Raw genomic sequence first — 23,732 nt, 5'->3', positions numbered from 1 at the left:
CCGCCCGGCCCGCTAGGCCAGACCTTCCTAGCGAGGCGTGGGGCGGGGCTGGCGCTAGCCCTGAGGCGAATAATTTAAAGGGGCCGCGCGAGCAGAGCCGGGCGGAAAGCTAGCGGTGGCGCGGAGTGGATCCCGGTTGCGGCCCCTGGGTGAGTCCGGGTTCCATCTTCCATCGGCCCAGTAGGGACGTCCCCTTTGAGTATGGCTAGAGAGCTTTGGCTTTCCCAAGTTCTGTCCTGTTAAGAGTCCCAGTAGTTCCCGAGTTTCTAATGCTCCCATCCTCCTAGTTCCTTGCGGGTGTTTCCGCACAGTAGCCAGGTGCGCCTGGGGTGGAAGGACAGTAGACACTTAAGAATTTTCCAGGTAACGTCTTAGGGCCCGGTGATTCCCTTGATTTTCTATTAACATTCTGTCGGCGCCAGAAATACCTTCAACGTCCCCGGAAAGTCCAAGTAAGATTCAAGCATTACTGTGTATCTTCCGAGGAGCGTCCTTCCCAGGCCCCCAGTAACGGACCCACCCAGCTCCCGGTTTTCCCATTAGTAGTCTTGTATTCCTCAGAATCTCGCAGTAACTTTCCATTGCTCCCCCAATAATCCCAGCGTCCCTGGTTACGCCTCCCAGCAATGGCGCCGGTTTCATTCCCAGAGTCCCAGTGATGCTCCGCACCGCCACAGACCCCATAACTTCTCGGGTACGTGACAGTAGACCCTAGCTTAAACCATTGGCACCTTTCGAGGCCAACCCACCCCCAGGACCCCTTCCATGGGAGCCCCCGACAGTATTCCCTCACGCCCCAGGTCCTGGGTCCTTCCGGGACACAGGCTTAGGCCAAGAGCCAAGTGTCCAGCCGACCTCTCAACCCCGTAGCTTGAGGGCTCCGGTTTCCTGGGGTGAAACATCCGATTTTCGTAGGGAGTACGAAGGAGGGATGCAGCCTAAGGACCGTGGGTCAAAATTGATCAATCTTGCAGAGGGTAGAGACGCCGGTATAAGGGCCACCAGCCGGAAGGGGCCATGCCCGGCGGGACCTGCCTGCGGGCTGCTGACGGTGCCAGGCTACCCTTTGGCCTCGGGGTGGGGTTGGACAGGCGGGGCGTCTGATCGGCCCTACTCGTAGGTGAAGGGAGCCAGGAAAGAAGCCGAGACCCGCCTCGCTCCCTGGCCAGGTCGGGAGGTCAGTTTACCCTATCCCTGGGTTCCCCAGCGCCCCTCCAGCCGCTTCCACTCAGCCCTAAGTGAATGGAGAAGCCACCCGAGCCGGAGGTACCTAGGGGGCGGGGCCTCAGGCAAAGGGAGGGGCTGAGGCAGGGGAGGGGCAGGTTCAGGTTGACGACTTGCACGGGTTCCTTCTGCTCCTTGATTCCCCAGGACTCTGGGCTCTCAGACTTGCTGCCCAGCCTGAAGCAGTCAATGGAGGCCCCGCTGCAAACTGGAATGGTAAGGGGTGGGATTGTGAAGGGACTACAACTCCCAGCGTGCTCAGCGTGCGCCATCGCGGCCCCGCGATAACGAGATCTTGTCTGTTCGGGCGGAACTACGTTTCCCGGCGTGCACCGCGAGCCGCGGAGCCGCAGGAAAGAGTCGCGCCCCCGGGGAGGGAGCTGCGCTGGCCCATTCTGCAGATGGGGATACCGAGTCACGGGCTGAATACGACCTCCTCGGGGGCGGAGGCGAAGTGGGATGAGACCCGGGACGTCCTTGCCCCCTCCGAGGAGGGCCCGGCCGGACGGATATGCGGTGCGCAGCCAGTGCCGTTCGTCCCACAGGTGCTGGGCGTGATGATCGGGGCCGGAGTGGCGGTGCTGGTCACGGCCGTGCTCATCCTCCTGGTGGTGCGGAGGCTGCGAGTGCCGAGTGAGACCCCGAGGGCCCCTCTGGGAGGACTGTGGGATGGGGAGCCGAAAAGCCCGGGTTTCCGAAGCAGTAGAGGTGGAGTTGCTGGAGTCTGCGCAGGGCTCAGAGCGCCCCTCTCCCTTCCTATCCCCAGAAACCCCAGCCCCCGAAGGCCCCCGGTATCGGTTCCGGAAGAGGGACAAAGTGCTTTTCTATGGCCGGAAGATTATGCGGAAGGTGAGTCCAGGACCCCCTGAGGCCGGCGCTGACCGCACAGGGGCCCTGCCTTTTCCCTGTTTACACTTCTTAGTGGACACCCTTACCCATCTTGGTTCAGGGCTCCTGGATCTGGCTCCCCTCTTCTCAGTTGACCCGTCCTCCCCTTAATTCTCCCAGGTGTCACAATCCACTTCCTCCCTGGTGGACGCCTCTGTCTCCACCACTTCCCGTCCCCGCATGAAGAAGAAACTTAAGATGCTCAACATTGCCAAGAAGTAAGACTGTCTTGGGTGTGCCTGGGGGCTGTCTCAGGGGCCTTTTGAGTGCTGTATACACCAAAGTGTAGATATCAGGAATCTTCCCACATAGGAGGGACATCCCGGGCTCTCTTCTGAGAGGTCATGTCAGAGCTCTTGTTTATCACACATGTGTGTGGGGTCTCTCTTCTTGAGGCTGTCTCAGCGGTGTTCCCCTAACCACAGGGCTATCTCTGAAGGCTATTTGCCATGTTTTTAGGGATCCACACCTGAAGTCTCCCCATACTAGAAGGCTTATTGCAGACGACCTCAAATCTTTCTGTCATCTGCTAGAGGAACTATCCCTAGCTTCCATTCTCCAGGCGTTAGAAAAATCTCCGCAGTCATTATACATCACAAGGCATCTCTTTGTCATCTGCCTCGGGTTTCTGACACTAAGGAGGCTGTTTGGGGAATTTTTCTTCTCAGAAGACTATCTCAAAAATCTTCTTTCACTAGAATTATAGGAAGGGGCCCCTGTCAGCATCAGAGAGCTATCTCAAAGTGTCTGAGAAGGCTCTTCCATATATATTTTTAAGTTGGGAGCTGACTTTGGGGGTCCTAGCATCATGGGGTGTCTGTCCTAAGGGGTCATCCCAGGACCAGCCATGGCATTGCAAGGCTTCCTGTGATTGAGAAGGGCTGTCTAGGTTTCCCAGGATCAGTAGAGTCTAATATCAGGTTTCTCTACATCATGAGGGTTGTATCCCCTGTCTTCAGGAGCAACCCTGATGTGTTTTTTTTGTTTGTTTGTTTGTTTGTTTTTTTGTTTGTTTGTTTGGTGCTGAGGATTAAGCCCAGGGGTTCTTAATCACTGAACTACATCCACAATACTTTTTCTTTTTCTTTTTTTGAAAAAATTTTGAGTCAGGGTTTCACTTAGTTGCTAAGAGTCTTGCTAAGTTGCTGAGGCTAACCTTAAATTTGAAATCCTCCTGTGTCAGTCTCCCTGGTCACTGGGATTACAGGCATGTACCACCGCGCCCAGTTTACCCTAATGTCTTAATGACTGTCAAAGGGCTATCCCAGAACTCTGTGACCTTGAGAAAGGGCTAGTTCAAGATCTCTTTTGTCAGAAGAATTACTGTATTTAGATTTCTCTACATCCCTGAGTTTAACTCATGGGTCTGCTGATTCTAGAGAGTCTGTCTCAGGGATCTTGTGCTAGGAGAAGGGCTGTCACAGCAGAAACTGCAGTTTGTGGAGAAGGACCCTCCTGCGTGATGAGAGGTGCTCACGTATCTGTATTCCCCATGTGTCATGAAGACTGTCCCAGGGATCTCTGTGGCCTCAGAGAGGCTGTTTCAGGGTCCCTGAGACCCAAAAAGAAGGGGTGTCTTAGGAAACTTTTATCTTTTGATTCCTTTTTTTTCTTTTCTCCATTATTTTAAAAATATTTTTTTAGTTGTAGATGGACAAAATATCTTTATTTTATTTATTTATTTTTTGTGGTGCTGAAGACCGAACCTAGTTCCTCATGCATGCAAGGCAAGCACTTTACCACTGAGCTACCACCCCAGCCCCTCTTTTCTTTCTTTTTTAACCTGAAGGATCTTTACAGAGAATATGGATACTGTATCTGGAGTCTTATGTAACAGAAGCAACTTCAGAGGCATGCTCCCGCTAGGAAGACTGTCTCAGGAATCTACTCTGTGGCTATTGGAAAGAAAATTTCAGGGCTCTTGTGACAAACAGACCTTCTTTCTAAGGTCTGCCCATGTTTTGGAAGCTATGTCAAGGGTCTGCCAAGAGAACTAGAGGGTCCATTTTAGGGACTTATGACTAGTGGAAAGGCAGTGTCAGGGCTTGATATCAGGGTTCACACATTTTTTCTGTAAAGAGCCAGGTAATAAGCCTTTTAGGCTTTGCGAGCCACAGTCAATCTTTGTCCCAGTTATTCAGCTCTGCTATTGTAGCGTGAAAGCTGCCGTAGATTTGTGAATGAACAAATGTGGGCGTGTACAAACAAAACTTAATTTACAGAAATAGGCGACGGGCCTGATGTGGCCAGTGGGCCAGAGTGCGCTCCATGTGAACCCTAGTAAGGGCTCTCTGAGGGCCTTAGGTCTGCCTGAGCCCTCTCTCTGCTCCCCACTTCACCCTCTCCTCCTACCAGGATCCTGCGTATCCAGAAAGAGACACCAACACTTCAGCGGAAGGAGCCCCCGCCCGCAGTGCTGGAGGCTGACCTGACTGAGGGTGACCTGGCCAACTCCCACCTGCCCTCCGAGGTGCTATACATGCTCAAGAATGTCCGGTCAGTGTTGGGGCCAGGGTGGTGTGGGAGGGGCCTGCAGCACTGGGACTGTCTGACCCTCTATGTCTCCCTGCCTCTACCACCCATCCAACAGGGTGCTGGGCCACTTTGAGAAGCCACTCTTCCTGGAGCTGTGCCGGCACATGGTCTTCCAGCGGCTCGGCCAGGGGGACTATGTCTTCCGGCCAGGCCAGCCGGATGCCAGCATCTACGTGGTGCAGGATGGGCTGCTGGAGCTCTGCCTGCCAGGGCCTGTGAGTGGGACGCCCGGGCCACCACGGGAAGCTGAGTACTGGAGATGGACCCTGGGGTCAGGCACTACTGTTGGTCAGCAGAGGTGGTCGTGTTAGGAAGGGTATGGGGAATGGGAGGGCCTTTGGGGTGATCTGTGACAGTGAGAAGTGCCGAAGACCACTGCTGGTCAGGAGGTCCGGGTGTGTTCAGGGAGGGGCCTCAGTGATCACTGGGGTAGGTTCAGAGGGGGCCAGTGGTGTGGTCAGGGGTGGGATGCCAGTTATCAGGGGAGGCCACCTGTGGTCAGTGGTCCCTGTGTCTCAGGATGGGAAGGAGTGTGTCGTGAAGGAAGTGGTCCCTGGAGACAGTGTCAACAGCCTCCTGAGCATCCTGGATGTCATCACTGTGAGTGACTGTTCATGGGCAGCGGGACTGGGACTGGGAGGGAGGCTGGTTATGAGGACACCCGTCTCTGATTGGCTCCGATGCTTGCTGCTGGTGGTTCCTGAAAGCACTGGCTGGAAGGATTGGGGAACAGTGAGATGGCTCCCAACCCTTGACCTTGTCTCTCCTCATGCCTGCTCCCGCCCTAGGGTCACCAGCATCCCCAGCGGACTGTGTCTGCCCGGGCAGCCCGTGACTCCACCGTGCTTCGGCTGCCTGTGGAGGCCTTCTCTGCCGTCTTCACCAAGTACCCCGAGAGCTTGGTGCGAGTGGTGCAGGTCAGCAGGCCTTTCGTCTCGCTCCACACACCCCAGGGGCCCCACTTCGCGCACTAACCTCCACCCCAACTGGTTCCAGGCATCAGTGGGGCGCAGCTCAGCAGCCGGCAGCCAGCAGGCCTGGAGCTGGTGCGCTTACGCTGTGGTTATCACTCCTGGGCAGCAGACCTCTCCAGCTGCTGACTCCTCCTTAACTGCCTCGCCCATCCCGCTCCCCTCTCTGGCCCCACCCATGACCTGGCCTGCTGGCCCCACCCCTCACATCCTACAGATCATCATGGTAAGACTGCAGAGAGTCACCTTCCTGGCGCTTCACAACTACCTGGGTCTGACCAATGAGCTCTTCAGTCATGTGAGTTGAGAAGCAGCACGGTGGGTCGGGTGCAGGATGGGACTCCTGGGACATGCCACAAGCCGCTCTCTGTCCTGACAGGAGATCCAGCCCTTACGCCTGTTCCCTAGCCCTGGCCTCCCAAGCCGCACCAGCCCAGTGCGTGGCTCCAAGAGGATGATCAGCACATCAGCTACCGAGGAGCCACGGGAGACCCCTGGCCGGCCGCCTGACCCCACTGGGTCCTCACTGCCTGGACCTATAGGTACCCACCATGACACCCAGGAACTGAAGGCCAGCCCAGTCTAATCTCCTGCCTCAGCTCCCAATTCTTTACTGAGTCCTGCAGATTCGATGTGAACCTTTCCATTCCCCCAGGCATCCCTTAGCTGGGTACCTGGGTCTGACTTCTGTCTGGTCAGGAATCCCCAACCTCAGCCTCAAGGACTCATTGGGGTCACTTTTCCTATTACCCCGGTCCCTAGGGACTCCCAGCTGACCCCTCTGCAGGCCCCCCTCCTAATCCTAGCTCTGGACCCATGGGCTCCAACGGCCAGGGTCTGATCACAGGTCTCCCCCAGGGGACCTCACGAAGCCCACATCCTTGGAAGCACCCCCAGCCCCTCTGCTGAGTCGCTGCATCTCCATGCCAGTGGACATCTCAGGTTTGGAGCTGGGGGCTCCGTGTGGGGTGAGGCATTGAGCTTGTGGATTCGAATTCAGGCAGGGCTGCCTCCAGTATTAACCTGTGGGCTCGGGACGCTGACAGTGTTTCCTTGGGTGCCTTCTTTCTGAGTGTTCACTGGGATGACATTCTGCCAGCTGTGTTGAGAAGGATGCAGAGGCAGAGAAGTCAGGTCTGCCATCGATTAGTCATGTCAGCCATGGCTGTGGCAGTCCACATGGAGTTGGGGTTGGTCTTAGAATGTGGCTGTGGTCACTCTTGAGTTTTTTTATTTATTTATTTGTTTTGTGGCATGGGGGTGGAACCCAGGGCCTCACACATGCTGGGGCCGTGTCCACCGCCGAGCTGCACCCAGCCCTGTCTTTACCGTTTCTGCTGTCCCCCGTTCACTCAGGCTTGCAGGGCGGCCCCCGCTCTGACTTCGACATGGCATATGAACGTGGCCGAATCTCTGTGTCCCTGCAAGAAGAGGCCTCTGGGGGGCCCCAGGCAGCCCCTGCTCGGGTAGGCCCCTGTTCCTCTCTCTGCCCCGCAGTTTCTTTCTGGGACCCTGGCCTGAGTCTGGCCTGACCAAGGGTGTCGTCCCCCAAGGAGGGAGGCTGGGGAGGGCACAGCAGAGGTGACGGGCCCTGCCCTATGCAGACCCCAACTCAGGAGCCCCGGGAGCAGCCAGCGGGCGCCTGTGAGTACAGCTACTGTGAGGATGAGTCAGCCAGCGGTGGCTGCCCCTTCGGGCCCTACCAGGGCCGCCAGACAAGCAGCATCTTTGAAGCAGCAAAGCGGGAATTGGCCAAGCTGATGCGGATTGAGGTAGATGGCTGGGGCGGGGCGGGGTGGGGGAGTTCTGGAACTGGTGGTAGGGAGGGGAGGCCTGGCTGTGCCCCTCTCAACCCTTCTCCTTCCCCAGGACCCCTCCCTCCTCAATAGCCGAGTTTTGCTGCATCATGCCAAAGCCGGCACCGTCATTGCCCGCCAGGGGGACCAGGTGAGACTGAGCCCTGACCTCTACCTATGCACCCCCAGCACTCCCTCTGACCTGATCCCCGACCTTTGATGTGATGACTGACACCTCACCCCACGGGGTAGACCCTCATCCTGTGATCAGCCTCTAACCTTTGGATCCTGTGATCTTTTACCTCCTCCCCTACACCATGTCCTCTGGACCCAGCAACACTTCACCTCCAGCCCCCCAGGCCTTTCTCCTGGGGCCCCAGCCCCTAGATCTCTCCCACCTGCCCTGGTTCTTCTATGGCCTGTGTTCTCTGACTATGGGATCCTACAGTGCACCCCGTCATCTTGTCTGCTTCCAGTCCTGATCCCTGCTGCAATAGGTACTCAATCAAGGGGTGTGATTTGCAGTCAGCACCTGGAAACCATGAGCCAGCCCCAGGGGTGGGTTCCAGTGTCTCCTGGAAGCACCAGGAGGTGTGGGAAAGTGTATCCTATTCACCCCTCCACACTGTGTCCCAGGAAACCAAGACCCACCAAGGGGAGCCCACCTGGCCATGATCTCATGGTCAGGAGGTGTGGAGGAGGAGCTTCTGAGTCGCACAGAGTTGAAACCCCAACTCTGTCCCAGCTCCCTGTATGATATTAAGCAAGTGATCTAGAAGGTTCTCAGCTTCGTCAGTCTGCGGAATGGGAGTAGTAAGCAGAAACAGTGTTCAGAGATGTGCAAGTTTTACGAGAATCACAGGAAGTGAAAGTTTAGCAGCAACTCCCAGTGGTGGGGAAAAGGGTAGCTAGGGTGACACTTCAAGTGACATGACCAAGGTATTGATACCCCAGTACCACTTCTGGGTGAGAGAGGTGGGCAGTCCCCCTGTTGGCTGACTGGGGGTTCTGGCACTTGATAGGGCAGTCTTGCTGACTTCTGGAGCTGCTCATCATAGGGTGAGCTCCTTTGCCAAGAGGATGTTGAGTAAGGCCTGAGCCCACTGTTTCCAGTCCCTGGGGGACAGGCTGAGGCAGTGCAGGGCCCCAGGCCCTGCTTATCTGGGACACTGTTGAAGTTAACCCAGCCCTGTCCTGGCCCTCAAGAGGCCATGCAGGTCTGCAATCCCAAGGCCTGCTTAGGTCTTCTAGGCTTTGTTAGAGACCACTCTGTCCTCCTCCCTCCAAAACATCAGACCAGTCGTTCTCAACTAGATGAGACTTTGCCCCCCAGGGGACGTTTGCTAGTGGAAAGAGACTTTGGCTTGTCATGACATGGGTGGTGCTTCTGGTTGCCAGTGGGTAGATGCCTGGGATGCAAGAACACCCAGGCCAGCATAAGGGAGTGTCCACTCCAGGTGACCCACACTGGTGTGGGGAAGCCACCTGCACATGGTTTCATGGAACCTCTATACAGGTGTTTTTATTTTTAATTTTTAAAAAGTATTTATTTCCTTATTCTAGTTAGGTATATACTACAGCAGAATGCATTTTGATTCATTGTACACAATTGCAGCACAACTTTTCCTTTCTGTGGTTGTACACAATGTAGCGTCATGCCATCTGTGCAGTCATACATGTACCTAGGGTAATGATGTCCATCTCATTCCACCATCTTTCCTGCCCCCATGCTCCCTCTGTTTCCCTCCCTCCCTTTTGCCCAATCACAGTTCCTCCATTTTTCCCAGCCCCCCTCCAATATGAATCATCATCCACTTGTTAGAGAGAATATTCAAACATGGTTTCTTTGGGATTGGCTTACTTCACTTAGCATGATATTCTTCAGCTCCATTGATTTACCTGTAAATGACATAATTTTATTCTCTTTTAATGCTGAGTAATATTCCACTACGTGTATATACAACAGTTTTTTTATCCATCCATCTATTGAAGGGCATCTAGGTTGGTTCCATAGTTTAGTTATTGTGAACTGAGCTGCTATGAACATTGATGTGGCTGTGTCCCTGTAGTATGCTGATTTAAGTCCTTTGGGTATAGACCTAGGAGTGGGGTAGCTGGGTCAATTGGTGGTTTCATTCCAAGTTTTCTAAGGAATCTCCATACCGCTTTCCAGATTGGTTGTACCAATTTGCAGTCCCACCAGCAATGTATGAGTGTGCCTTTCTCCCCACATCCTCACCAACACTTATTGTTGTTTATATTCTTGATAGCTGCCATTCTGACTGGAGTGAGATGATATCTTAAGAGTAGTTCTAAAGCCCATTTATTGATCGGGTTGTTTGTTTTTTGTTTTTTTTATTTTGGTGTTTTTTTAGTTCTTTATATATCCTGGATACTAGTGCTGTATCTAACGGGCATGTGGCAAAAATTTGCTTCTACACAGGTTGAGCATCCTTAACCTGAAAAATCTAAAGCCCAGAGTGCTTCAAAATCCATAGCTTTTTAGTTCTGATCTGACACTACAAGTAGAAAATCTCACACCTGGCCTCACCGGAAGGTCTGTAGTCAAGACAGATAACTTAGAAATAGCACATAAAATTACCTTAAGTGTGTAAGAAACAAGTGAATCTCATGCTTAAACTTGGGTCCAATCCCTAATATATTTAATTATATATTAAATATCCAAATCCAGAAAAAAATGAAATCTAGAGCACTTCTGGTCCTAAGCATTTTGGATAAGAGATACTCATCCTGTATTGCAAACAGGCTCCTTGTGAACATTGTTAGCACAGCCAGCTTTCTGAGAACTAAACAGGCACATAACATACTTCTGTGTGTTGATAAGTGGTAGCCTATTGTTGGTAGTGCCTGTGTATATCCATGTCTGGAATTCTGTCATCGGAGGTTCTAGCAGGCAGGTATGTGTGTATACTCCTGGGCTGTGTCCTACCCAAGGACCCCTGAATGTTGTGGCAGGTGGAGCTTTGTTGGGTGCCAGACAGGGTGGCATGGTAGGTAGGGTAGGATCTTTCCTTCTCAGGGCAATTTCAATTCCTGATTTTTATGGGGGTGGAAAGAGGAGGTGTCTGGCTGGTCAGGCTGATGCTAGGAAAGAGAAACCTGTGTTTACTGAGCAGCTGCTGTGTCCCACACCTTGTGCTGCCTACTGGACAAGAGGCTGGAAAAACCAGTGTGGACTCCGCCTTAGGGGAAGCTGCAGTTCTGATACATGACTCAAAGGATTACCCAGACCCTCGTAAAATCCTCAGGCTGGTTGCCACAAAGGAGATGTTCTAGGCGCTAAAGATTCACCCCTATTTCTAGGATGGTGCCTCTCTCAGGACTCCAAGCTAAGGAGAAATGATGAAGAGCAGTTAACTGCTTAGCTGCAGGAAAGGTTGTTATAGGCAGAGAACAGCTTGTGTGAATGTCCTGTGGTTAATGCTTGCCCAGCATGTGGGAGACCCAGGTTCCTCCCCCAGAAATTAAAATGGAAAAAAGTTTTTCCAGTATACTGTAGGGAGAAGAGACAAAAGGAAACCAGCAGGGATCAAGGGAAATAATTGCAGAGGAGCAAAGAGGACTTTTATTGGGGGGGGGCGGTTGTGTTAGTCAGCTGTAATGCACCTCCCATGCAATTTAAAGGGCAAACTTTAGGGCTAAGGTGGAGCTCAGTGGTAGAGTACTTGCCCCAAACTCTGTCTGGCATTCAGGAGGCCCTGGGGTCTATTTCCAGTACAAAAACAAACCCCAAAACACCCAGAAGTGAGGATGCACACTTGCAATCCCAGCAACTCCAGAGACTGAGTTTCCACTCAGCAACTTAGTACAATCCTGTCAAAAAAAAAAAAAAAATAGGTATGTAGTTCAGTGGTAGAAGGCCCCTGGGTTCAACCCCCCAACCCTAACCCTACCCCCCAAAAAAACACCTCTTAACTGTTTGTTTGTTTTTAATACAGAATTGTGCGGCCAGTTTACTTTCTCTAGATTTGCCTGTTCTGGACATTTCATGTAAAATGGAGTCATGCAATGTGTGGCCTTTTGTGTCAGGCTCCTTTTGTTGAGTGTGGCATTTTCGGGGTTCCCCCATGCTGTGCGTGTGTCAGACCTTCACTGCTTTTGGCTGACTGAGCCATTCTATGGATGGAGTGCTGGTTGTCCACTTGCCTGTTGACGAACAGTTTCCACTTTCCAGCTTTGGTGGAAATGCGGCTGTGAAGCTGATGGAGAGGTTTCTGCATGGATATACCATTTCATTGTGCTTGGTTTCATACTGGGAGTTGAATTGCTGGCTCATATGGCCACTCTATCTTTAGCTTTGGGAGACTGTTTTTAACTTTTGCCAGACTGTTTGCCCCAGCACCTGCGCCACTCACATCTCCACCAGCAGTGCTGAGGATTCCAAATTCTTCACATCCTAACACTTTCTGATTCTGGCTATCATACTGGGTATGAGGTGATATCTCATTATGGTTTTATTTTGCATTTTCCTAATTTGTGATTTTGATCCTCTTTTCATGTGTTCATAGGCTATTTGAATAGCTTGTTTAGAGAAGACTCTTCCTAGCTTTTGCCTATTTTAAAATTATGAATCTTTTTTTTTTTTTTTTTTTTTGCAGTGCTAGGAATGGAACCCAAGGTCTCACACATGTTTGACATAGAACACTCTATGAGCCACACCCCCAGCCCACCGATTATGTTTTTTTATTATTATTGAGTTGTGTGTCTGTGTGTATGTATACACTTATACACACACACACACACATACAATTTTCTGTGCTGGGGATCTGACTCAGCCTTGTGCATGCTAGGCAAGCACTCTACCACAGAGCTGCATCCCCAGCCTTCCCTATATAGCTTTTACAGCCTCCCACTGTTTAGAAAATAATTAATGAGCTTAAATCTGGATTGAGTTTGGTGATCTGTTGGCAATGTCTGTTGAGTGCTGATTCAGGGAGTTACATCGTAGTCGTGCTACTTGCAGGTTCTACATTTGTGGATTTGGCCAACCAGGATAAAAATGTAGATAGGCCTATGATAGTAGTCTGTATGGACCATGTGCAGACCTTTCTTGTGCTTGTATTCTAAACAATACAGTGTAACAACTACTTACACGGCATTTACATTGTATTAGCTATTATAAGTCATCTAGAGATGATTGAGGTCTATGGGATGATGTGTGCAGGGTAGATGGAGCTACATCTACCATTTTGTATAGGAAACTCAGCTGAGCATCGTGGATTCTGGTATCTAATTACAGGTGCCAGAACTAATTATAGGTGGATACCAGGGGAAGACTGTTGCTCATATCTAGTATATTCCCTCCTTTTATTTTTCCTTTCCAACATATCCTTCTTTCATCTTCCCTGGGTGCACTGGCCTGGATTTGGGGAGGGAGTGCTGTGGCTGGCTGGGTCTGTGCTCATCTCCCAGCCCCTGTCCCACAGGATGTGAGCCTGCACTTCGTGCTTTGGGGCTGCCTGCATGTATACCAGCGCATGATCGACAAGGCAGAGGACGTGTGTCTGTTCGTGGCACAGCCAGGGGAGCTGGTGGGGCAGCTGGCAGTGCTCACCGGGGAACCCCTCATCTTCACACTGCGTGCCCAGCGAGACTGCACCTTCCTGCGCATCTCCAAGTCCGACTTTTATGAGTACGACTGGGCCCGGGGTTGGGTGGGCAGAGCGCTGGGACCAACCCAACCCAACTCCTCTCAGTAGTGGGAGAAGCAAAGACCTCATCTGTCTACCCCAGTCCCAGAGGGGTAGAAGGGAGCTCCCAAATCTGGCCTCTCAGTGCCCTTTTAAAGTAATTTTGTAACTGGGCATGGTGGTGTGCGCCTGTAATCCCAGTGTTTCTGGAAGCTGAGGCAGGGGGATTTCAATTTCAAAGCCAGCCTTAGCAACTTAGGGAGGCCCTAAGCAACTTAACAAGACCCTGTCTCAAAAAATAAAATACCAAAGGGTTGGGGATGTGGCTCAGTGGCCCTGGGTTCAATTTGCAGTACCACTGAAAATAAGATAATTTTGAACCCTTCATGTTTGACCCCCAAGCTGTCACCCACTTTCTCCACTCCCTCTGAGGTGTTTCAGGGGCCCCAGCCCATGCACACCCTCCTGTTGCCCGCAGGATCATGCGTGCACAGCCCAGTGTGGTGCTGAGCGCTGCGCACACGGTGGCTGCGAGGATGTCGCCCTTTGTGCGCCAGATGGACTTTGCCATAGACTGGACGGCGGTGGAGGCTGGACGAGCTTTGTACAGGTGTAGCATCGCAGCGTCCACCTCTCCACTCAGGGCCTGCCTACGTCAAGGCCCTGACCTTTCCTGACCCACCCCTCTCATCCCCACCCCAGGCAGGGTGACCGCTCTGACTGCACCTACATAGTGCTCAATGGGCGGCTGCGCAGCGTCATCCAGCGTGGCAGCGGCAAGAAGGAGCTGGTGGGGGAGTATGGCCGTGGGGACCTCATCGGAGTGGTGAGCAAGGCCCCATCCCTGACCTGCACTCTCCTAGTCCAGGCCTCCCAGTACCCATCATCCCTAATTCTCTGTTGGCAGTCACCCACTTCCCCACCTCACGGGGAGGAGTTTGACATACTCCACTCTCAGTGTACGTTCAGAGCCAGAGTCAGAAGACTAATCTAATCTAATCTCTGTCCTGTCCCTATCTCTGGAGCACTATGTGTAGTGGGCGAGACATGATTCACTCCACTTCCATGTTGGGGGACCCTGTGGGTAGGGTAATGAGGCCCCGGGTGCCTGCGCTTGGCTTCCCATCCCCTTCCCGGGCCTCCTGACCCAGGCAGCCCCAGTCATGTACGTGGCCCACAGGTTGAGGCGCTGACCCGGCAGCCGCGAGCTACGACGGTGCACGCAGTGCGCGACACAGAGCTGGCCAAGCTCCCAGAGGGCACCTTGGGCCACATCAAACGTCGGTACCCGCAGGTGTGGCCTCTTGTGGGCAGGAAGATGGGAGTGGAGGCCCTAGATGGTGGGACCTAAAGCAGGGCTTCTGAGGGTGGGGGTCTTGGGGTGGGACCCAGGTAACGGGAACTCCAGACACCCCAATAGAAATGGGAAGAATGGGGCCCGCATGGTCACTCCCCGGTTTCACTGGATCCCTGGTCTCCACACCCCCAGGTTGTGACTCGCCTTATCCACCTGTTAAGCCAGAAAATTCTAGGGAATTTGCAGCAGCTGCAAGGACCCTTCCCAGGTGAGAGCACACCCTCCTGGGGTATGTTGGGGGATGTAGCTCGGCGCCCAGGGCATGCTGGGAAGTGGTATTCAGTGTGTAAATCTTGTGGGGTTGACACCAGAAGTGGAGTCTGAGATCCGATGTTTGTTGGGGCTTGGAGCTCGGATGCCTGTGCATGCTGGGAAACCGAACCCTGGACCTCTGGACGCTTCTTATGGACTCCTAAAGTGTCCGTAGCGCTCCAGGCAGAGTCTTAAGCAATGAGTTTGCCCCCGGAATGGAGTCCACACCCTGACCATTCTAGGAAGGGCGGCATAGGATGTGACGGCGGTGGAGCCCGTGTGATGGTGTATAGGGCTCAGCGTGCGCTAGGAAGTGGTTGCCGAAGTTCCTGGCGCACTGCCGTCCAAGCCTGTGATTTCTGTGAACTGGAATACTTGGGAGAATGCGCTGTGCCAAAATGTGGGCCTAAGGTTCTACATTATGGCAACCCAGTTCCCCCTCAGCCCTGTCATTGGGCCCCCCTTGGGAGGATGGGGGCCATGGTGGCATGAAAGACATAACGTTAAAATTAAGAGAAAGAACAGATGTCAGGAGCCAACAAGTATAGTGAAAAGGCAAGATGGGACCATGATGTCACCTGACTACTGGAGGGAGAGGGAGGGAGGCTTCTCTGAAGACAGGGGCCCAGATATGGGAAAGAACTTGGGAGGTGAAGTGCACAGGGCTCGGTGACTTCGAAGTGCTGCTAGAAGGAGACTGACTGAAGGGAGAGATGGGGGTGGGGCAAGTCGCATAGGGGTGTGGAACCTTGAAGGGCATTGGACCTTCAGGCTGTCACACAAGGGGAGAGCTGAGCAGCAAGGAGGCAGTGAGGTCTAGGCAAGAAATGGGGGCTGCTGGCTCGGTGCCGGTTGTTAGTGGAGAAACTGGGGGGGAAAGTATGGTAAAGGTGTGTTTATTCCTCATGGTTTTGTGTTTGGATGCAGGAATCCAGGTCAGAATGGGGTGGGGAAATGGCAGTTCTACACACCCCTAGTGAATCTGAGTAGTTGTAGAGTCATGCAATGGTCCCATTGAAGAAATTACTGCCTAAAGTGGAGGTTAGGTGTCCAAGCTTTAACCAGAGAGGTGGGTGAAGGTGTGGGCCAGGCCTGGAGCCCTGGCCTGCAGTGTGGTGGTGTCAGGGCATGGCGCAGCCTGGGAGGAGGGCTGCAGCCTGGAGTAAACGGGGAGGATGGAGGAGAAGGAGGTCCATCTCTCCAGATGCAGATTGCATGGCAAACCTCATCTATTGGGTTCTCAGCAGGCTCCGGGCTGGGTGTCCCCCCACACTCGGAACTCACCAATCCAGCCAGCAACCTGTCTACGGTGGCCGTCCTGCCTGTGTGTGCTGAGGTACCCATGATGGCCTTCACACTGGAGCTCCAGCACGCTCTGCAAGCCATTGGTCAGTGAGGAGAAGGGGTGTGGGCAAAGAAGGCTGTGAGTCACTGGGGCCGGCCGGTCTGTGCTGTGTGCAGTGAATATGGGCTGGGTACTGGGTGAGTGTGTGAGGACAGGCTCCGGGCCACATGCTGAGCGACAGGTGCTCTCTCCCGGGAGAGGCTCCAGCCAGTTGACTGAGGTTCCTAACCTTCTTTCCTCACCTACCCCTAGGTCCCACACTCCTCCTCAACAGTGACATCATCCGGGCACGCCTGGGAGCCTCTGCACTGGATAGGTGTGTTGGGGGTGGGGGGTGTTGCAGAGGAGAACCAAGAGGGTGAGGGACATGTCTGGAGCCTCAGACTCTGGTCTGGTTGGAGGCTTTGAATCAAGGAGCATGCAGCCCACCCATGGGTCATTTGGGAGACAGTGGGGTGGATCCCAGTCTGAGGTGTGAACTTCCATTATGGGGGTGTGGGTGTCTAAGTTCCCCCCAGCAGTGGAGCTATGGGATCTGTGAGAGGGGAGGGTTCATGACCCCAGACAGTCCCAAGATGACCCTCTGCCATCCCATCCTAGCATCCAAGAGTTCCGCCTGTCAGGGTGGCTGGCGCAGCAGGAGGATACGCACCGCATAGTGCTCTACCAGACAGACGCTTCACTGACGCCCTGGACCGTGCGCTGCCTGCGTCAGGCTGACTGTATTCTCATTGTGGGCCTGGGCGACCAGGAGCCCACTCTCGGCCAGGTCTGCAAGTCATACTCAGTGACCCCAGACCAGGACCCCATCCCTGCCCTCCTGTAGGCCACGTGCACCTTTGTGACTTGGTGTCTAGGGACCCAGGCTGGGCTGGGCAGAAGCAGGGAAAACGGTGACCTTCCGTTCTCCCTGTTCCACAGCTGGAACAGATGCTCGAGAACACCGCAGTGCGTGCCCTCAAGCAGCTTGTGCTGCTGCACCGTGAGGAGGGCTCCGGCCCCACGCGCACCGTGGAGTGGCTCAACATGCGCAGCTGGTGCTCGGGGCACCTGCATCTGCGCTGTCCGCGCCGACTCTTCTCCCGCCGCAGCCCTGCCAAGCTGGTGAGGGCCCTAGGCGGAGCGTGGCCTCTGGGGACAGGGTTGGGGGCTGGGGCGGGGTTGCGCCTTCCCCATGCCCCTGACCATGGCTGCCATTCTCTAATCCTCTGTCCTAGCATGAGCTCTATGAGAAGGTTTTCTCCAAGCGTGCAGACCGGCACAGCGACTTCTCCCGCCTGGCGCGTGTGCTCACTGGAAACACCATTGCCCTGGTATTGGGCGGGGGTGGGGCCAGGTGAGCGGCTGGGAGCTAGCTCCCAGGGGCGGGGCCTGTTCATAGGCTTCGTTGGGTGGGGCTGGGCGCCTGCGGGGCGGAGTTTAGTCTCTGGGGAACCCCAGGGGTAGAGGCTGCTTGGCTGTGGGACAATTGGGATCTGGGGAGCTTCTGAGGGCACTGCCCAGCTGATCTCCAGCTGCCCCCTCCTCCCCTGCAGGGGCTGCTCACATATTGGGGTGCTGAAGGCACTAGAGGAGGCAGGAGTACCAGTTGACCTGGTGGGTGGCACATCCATCGGCTCCTTCATTGGGGCTCTGTACGCAGAGGAGCGCAGTGCCAGCCGCACTAAGCAACGAGCCCGGGAATGGGCCAAGGTGTGTACTGGGGTGAGGGTCGTTATATCCAGGAACACCCATACCTGTGATTCCACCATAACTTGACATGGGTAGGGAGGGGGTTTCCAGGCTCAGTGACCCTTCCTGGTTTAATTTGTGGACACTGCCTGGACCCTATATAGAGATACCTCTGGGACCTTGTGACCCCTCTGTGACTTCTTGGCTAGCAACCCTAGTTCCCACCCCCAAGCTAGAGCAATCCAGACCCTTAGTGACCACTTTATTAGTGGTCAGGGGTAACTATGTCACCATCCCTGTATGCTCCTGGCTCACCCCTGACTCATGATCCCATTGTGACCCCAAGTGACTCCCGTTTGGCCCCTAGAGCATGACTTCGGTGCTGGAGCCCGTGTTGGACCTCACGTACCCCGTCACCTCCATGTTCACGGGTTCGGCCTTTAACCGCAGTATCCACCGTGTCTTCCAAGATAAGCAGATTGAGGTACACTGACCCTCGCGCCCCACCCTGCCGCCCTCCCTGCGGGTGTCCCCTCCCCTTCCCTACCTTGGTCCTTGTCCCCATAGGACCTGTGGCTGCCGTACTTCAACGTGACCACAGACATCACCGCCTCAGCCATGCGTGTCCACAAAGATGGTGGGTCATGTCCCACCTGGCCCTGCTAAAAGGCTGTGGCCGTGTGGGAATGGGGGGTACTTAGGGGAGGGCAGCTGAGCGTCTGGGACGTTGTTAACACGAGTGACCGTCCACCCTGGCCCAGCCACCGACCACTAACCATCACCCACTAATGCCCCAGAGGCCCCAGGTATGTCCATCTTCAGGGGTGGGGAGCCAGCAGGCTTGTCAGGCACCTCACCCCCTCCCGCCGTCCCCACAGGCTGCGTTTGGCGTTACGTCCGAGCCAGTGCCTCCTACTGCCCCTACCTGCCCCCACTCTGCGACCCCAAGGACGGGCACCTGCTGGTGGACGGGTGCTACGTTAACAACGTGCCAGGTCAGCGAGCCCACGGGGCTGGCCGGGCCTCCGAGCGTGTCTGAGCGTGTCTGTGCGTGTCTGTGTCTGTGTGTCCCAATGGGCAGGCTCCCTGTGGCGGTATGTGCGTGCCAGCATGACGCTCTCAGGCTACCTGCCCCCGCTGTGCGACCCGAAGGATGGGCACCTGCTCATGGACGGCGGCTACATCAACAACCTGCCAGGCAAGTGGCTGCCTGCACGCACTGCACACGCACTCGCTGGCACACGCACTTGCAGACCTGAGCAGGCAGGAGTGTGAGGTGGGCTCAGAGAGGACACACTCAGTCCCGCAATGTGTAGATGCATGAGCCCACACAGAGACACGAGCAGATAGCCGATGTGCCCGTGAATAGCAGTGTGTGCAGCCACACACGTGGTACATCTGTGTGCTTGTGTGTTGTATTAGACACAAGTGGAGGCACACACACAAGGGACAGGTTTATGCACAAATACATGACACGTAGCAGGGAACAAGACTCTTACACATGCACACCAGGTATATGTGCCCGTGTGTTCTCTATGTGTTCATGTGGTAGATATCACACACACATGTTTGCACAGACATGTGTGCACGGATGAACACGTGCATGGATGAAATGGCATTTGTCTGCACATGCCAGGGTAGTCACCTTCGTCCCGCATGCGCCATCCAGCGTGCATGTGTGTACATGTGTGGATAGAACTAGGAACCTACATGACAAGGTTAAGTGTTCTTTCATACACACTGACTTTATGAGTACAAATGAGAGGCAGACAGGTGTACAATTTAGAAAATTTACACCCCTCACTGGGCGTGGGCAGGGGCCTGTAATCCCAGCAATTTGGGAGGCTGAGGCAGGAGGATCCCAAGTTCAAAGCTAACCTCAGCAACTTAACGAGGCCCTAAGCAACTTAGTAAAACCCTCTAAGTAAAATATAAAAGGAGGATGAGGGTGTGGCTCAGTGGTTAAGCACCACTGGGTTCAATCCCCAGCACCAAAGAAGTTTCACACCCCTGAGCCAGGTGCAGTGGCCACACCTGTAATCCCATCTAACTGGAGGCTGAGGCAAGAGGATCACAAATTCAAGGCCAGCATGGGCAACTCAGTAAGACCCTGTCTCAAAAATAAAAAGGGCTAGGGGTATAGTTCAGCACTCAAGCACCATGGGTTCAATGCCCAGTAACCATCCCCACATGTAAAATCTCATGCCCCTGGAATATGATGCGCAGGTAGACCTGAATTGGCCACACTTAGGCTCACAGTCCCACAGACCCAGAGCTAGCAAACTGCGGCCCTCAGGCCAGTGCTGCATGTTGTAGGTGGACATTGTATTGGGACAGCCATGCCCAGTTGTTCACCTGTTCCCTGTGCCACAGTAGCAGAGTTGGATCATTGGGTCAGAGATGGCAGCCCACAGAGCTGGGTTATTTTTCTGTGGCTCTTTGCGGGCCCTGCACTCTTGCCACCACTGTGGATGCACTCTACAGACTACCCACTGCCTCAGCACACACACGGGCAGTAGCACACATCCACAGGGGGGCTGGCACACGTGGACCCAAACATAGGCAGGCCTAGGCATGGCTACAGAGAGGCAGGTCCACCCAGAGGCAGGCACCTCGTGTGGATGTGACACACATGCCCAGCACTGTGAGCTGACAGGAGAAACTTGCAAAGTCTGATGGAGACTCAGTGTCTTCTTGGGCTGGGTGTAGCCATAGGACATGTCCTTGTGCCCCAGGCCCATCTGGGGGCCTTCCCAGGGGCACAGACGTCACCATCCTCTCGGCCCTCACCCCCCCTCATCCCTCACCTTGCATTTCCATGCCACTTGCATGTCGTTTGCATGACCTTTTGCATGACCATTTGCATGGTGTTTGGGGGACTGGGTTGAACATCCCTGCCCTGGGCCCTGGTGGGGAGCAGCCTGCTGACTCCCCGCCCCACAGCGGACATCGCCCGCAGCATGGGTGCCAAAACAGTCATCGCCATTGATGTGGGGAGCCAGGACGAGACAGACCTCAGTACCTATGGGGACAGCCTGTCTGGCTGGTGGCTGCTGTGGAAGCGGCTGAATCCTTGGGCAGACAAGGTGAAGGTTCCAGACATGGCAGAGATCCAGTCCCGCCTGGCGTATGTGTCCTGTGTGCGGCAGCTTGAGGTCGTCAAGTCCAGCTCCTACTGCGAGTACCTGCGCCCACCCATTGACTGCTTCAAGACCATGGACTTCGGGAAGTTCGACCAGATCTATGTGAGCGGGTGGAGAGACTCTTGCCTGCTGGGCATGAGACCAGTGTGAGGGGAAGGATTCTAGGGCTATATCTGGAACCTGTGGGAAAGAGATCACGGATGGATTAGTGATGTCTGCAGTGGTTGTACCCAGGAGTATGGCTGAGCATGTTCTGTGTTTGAGCTAAGTTTCTTGTTATGTGCCAGCTGCCCTGCCTGAAGCACTGTAGTGATTTCTAATGCCATTTCTGTGTGGGTGGGAATGTGAGTGGTGATCAATTAGTAATGCCTGCCACAGGTGTGGGAAAGGGATAAGCAGTGTGTATCATATGCCGTTGACCCTGAAATATGTCACAGCCCCTGCCAACTGGAATTGACTATTGGATGGTGACCAGAGGCCCTGAGTAAAAATGTCTGATATCCTTTCTGGGCTCTCAGAGAACATATGCTGTGATGGATTAGTGATGCCTGCTTTGGGCACAGGGGATGGTGATATCCACAAATGTCCTGCATATTTGCAGACCTGGATATATTTTTGCTCGCACTCTCCTGGGTCATTTGGTACCTTGCACACTGTATGGAACTGAGGGGAAAATAAGTGGAGAGGTTGATAATGCTGGATGGGGGCACGGACGGGCGATGAGGGGCCAGTGTGCTACAGATGGCTGACTCTGAAATAGGTTTAATCTCAGATGCCCACTTCCCAGAGCATAAGGCATTTGAGGGGCCAGAGAAGAGGCGGACAGAATGGGGATACGCAGAGGGGTGGCAGGCATGGCCCCAGCCCCCTTGCTTCCTGCAGGATGTGGGCTACCAGTACGGGAAGGCCGTGTTTGGAGGCTGGAGCCGGGGCGATGTCATCGAGAAGATGCTGACCGACCGGCGCTCTACAGACCTCAACGAGAGCCGCCGTGCCGACGTGAGCCTGTGACCCTGTGACCCTCTCACCCTCTCCCCTTAGGGCTCCTCTGGCTCTCCCCCAGACCACAAGTGACTCAGTGCATCCCTTGGTTTCTCTGAGCCCCTCAAACATGCCCTGGCTCCTGAGAGCTCTGTCCCAGGATCCCCTGTGAGCCCCAGGCCCGCGGACCCCACTCCCAGAGCCTCACCAGGGCCGCCCACAGGTCCTCGCCTTCCCAAGCTCTGGCTTCACTGACTTGGCGGAGATCGTGTCGCGGATTGAGCCCCCCACCAGCTATGTCTCCGACGGCTGTGCTGACGGTGAGGGGCTCGGGAACCCCCGGGGGCGGGCTGGCTGGAGACGGCAGACCCTCGGTCTCGGCTCACCTGCGCCCACTCCCTGGTCCAGGGGAGGAATCGGACTGCCTGACGGAGTACGAGGAGGACGCAGGACCCGACTGCTCGAGGGACGAAGGCGGCTCCCCCGAGGGCGCGAGCCCCAGCACTGCCTCAGAGATGGTGAGAGCCCGCAGCCCACGCCCCGAGGCCAGGCCCACACGGGGCTGAGGGGGCCCTGAGACGTGGTGGGTGGGTGCTGTCTGTCCCAGGGGCCTCCTACTCGGCCGCAGACACGAGGTCTGGGTGGGCTGGGAATGACATGTGTTGGGTGACATTGTGGGGCTCACACTTGGGATGACCTGCTGAGTAGCCTTCACTGGATCACAGACGTGGAGGAGAGGCAGCGGGTACAGCATGAAGTGTCAGTGTCATCTTGCTGGACAGTGTGTGATGACCCTCAGGACCTTGGGGCTTCTGTGGAGCAACATAAGCCCTGGGGTGAAAGTTTTGAGGGGGTAGGTCCCGAGACTCAGGTTTGGGCTGGAGATGCCTCAAGCCGGGTGTCCCTAACCTTGAATGGCATGCTGGCTTGCACTCAGCAGCCTCAGGTATCAGGTCCTGTAGTGGATGACATGGCTGTGTGACCTGTCCTCACAGGAGGAGGAGAAGACGGTCCTCCGGCACCGGCGCTTCCTGCCCCAGGAGCCTCCCAGCTCAGCTGCAGACACTTGAGGACCTCCACAGGGTCCCCTGCTCCGGACCTGGCTGGAGTTGGCCTGGGGAGCTGGCGCCCCCTCCTGCTGCTATGCCTGTGACACTCCTGGGTGCCCCTAGCCCCAGGGCCCTCACACTGGACTGACTTGCCCTGCCCCAAGGGGTGGGCAGTGCTGCACTGACGACCCTCAACTGACTGTGTCCCCCAGTAAACTCACCTCTTGGAAGTGACCTCGTGCTGTCTTTGGGTCTGGGAGGCACCTCGCCCACCCTCTGTGCCCAGGGGTCTGGACTGGCCTGGAGCCTGTCCTCTCACCACTCTGCTGACGCTTCCCTGCACCCACCAGGTTCCAAAGCTGTTTGGGATCCCTCTCGCACACACCCCACCCCATCCCTGCTAGGTTTCTGTGGCCTCTGCCCCCCTGGGTCAGGCAGTTTTTCGTTGCTGTGACAAGCACCTGAGGAGGAAAGGCTCTTGGCTCATGGGTTCAGAGGCCTCAGCCTGCAGCTGGCTGGCTCCATTGCTTCAGGCCTAAGGTGAGGGAGGGCCTGGGGGAGAGCTGCTTGCCTCCCGGCAGCTGGGTATCACCTCTCGGGCACACACAGACACACAGGTACAGACACAGGGCTCAAGAACTGTCCTTTAGGGGCTCCCAGGCATTGTCCCTACTGTGCGCTCATCTGTCCTGTGTGCAGCAGCTTGAAGTCGTCAAGTCTGAAACACAGAGGAAGGAGCCAGATATAGTCCCTAGGGATGCCCTTTAAGACTCTTTCCCTACCACTAGGTCCCCCTCTTACACTTTCCACCAGCTTCCAATATCCGTTCTACTTATTAATTCATCAAATGGATTAATCCACTGATGTGG

The 23,732-nt window shown here is 54.9% G+C and overlaps 1 protein-coding gene across 11 annotated transcripts; it reads left to right on the top strand.

The window, feature by feature from the left end:
- The first annotated feature begins 11 nt into the window (after positions 1-11).
- Positions 12-23,097, top strand: Pnpla6 (patatin like domain 6, lysophospholipase). 11 transcript variants are annotated; one of them, XM_077109606.1, is made up of 36 exons: positions 133-149; positions 649-694; positions 1,121-1,266; positions 1,372-1,440; positions 1,770-1,857; positions 1,991-2,073; positions 2,233-2,330; positions 4,468-4,608; positions 4,703-4,862; positions 5,167-5,247; positions 5,436-5,564; positions 5,836-5,916; positions 5,998-6,160; positions 6,477-6,560; positions 6,975-7,084; positions 7,223-7,390; positions 7,488-7,565; positions 12,862-13,067; positions 13,544-13,675; positions 13,768-13,891; positions 14,246-14,359; positions 14,555-14,630; positions 15,919-16,062; positions 16,272-16,335; positions 16,620-16,788; positions 16,941-17,123; positions 17,237-17,355; positions 17,555-17,711; positions 18,058-18,174; positions 18,258-18,327; positions 18,772-18,888; positions 20,634-20,935; positions 21,716-21,832; positions 22,038-22,134; positions 22,223-22,332; positions 22,810-23,097. In XM_077109606.1, exons 3-36 carry the CDS (start codon positions 1,243-1,245, stop codon positions 22,882-22,884), a joined length of 4,050 nt encoding a protein of 1,349 aa, XP_076965721.1. In that variant the 5' UTR covers positions 133-149; positions 649-694; positions 1,121-1,242; the 3' UTR covers positions 22,885-23,097. The 11 variants fall into 11 exon arrangements, with proteins under 11 accessions (XP_076705914.1, XP_076705897.2, XP_076705877.2 ...); XM_076849799.2 differs by lacking the exon at positions 649-694 and having other exon boundaries at positions 12-149; XM_076849782.2 differs by lacking the exon at positions 1,121-1,266 and having other exon boundaries at positions 12-149; positions 603-694; positions 15,922-16,062.
- The last annotated feature ends 635 nt before the right edge of the window (positions 23,098-23,732 follow it).

The sequence above is a fragment of the Callospermophilus lateralis genome, chromosome 1 (genome assembly GCF_048772815.1).
Source record: "Callospermophilus lateralis isolate mCalLat2 chromosome 1, mCalLat2.hap1, whole genome shotgun sequence".
Lineage (NCBI taxonomy): Eukaryota > Metazoa > Chordata > Mammalia > Rodentia > Sciuridae > Callospermophilus > Callospermophilus lateralis.
The sequence above is the reverse complement of the archived record's forward strand: the minus strand, read 5'-3'. Positions and strand labels throughout refer to the sequence as shown.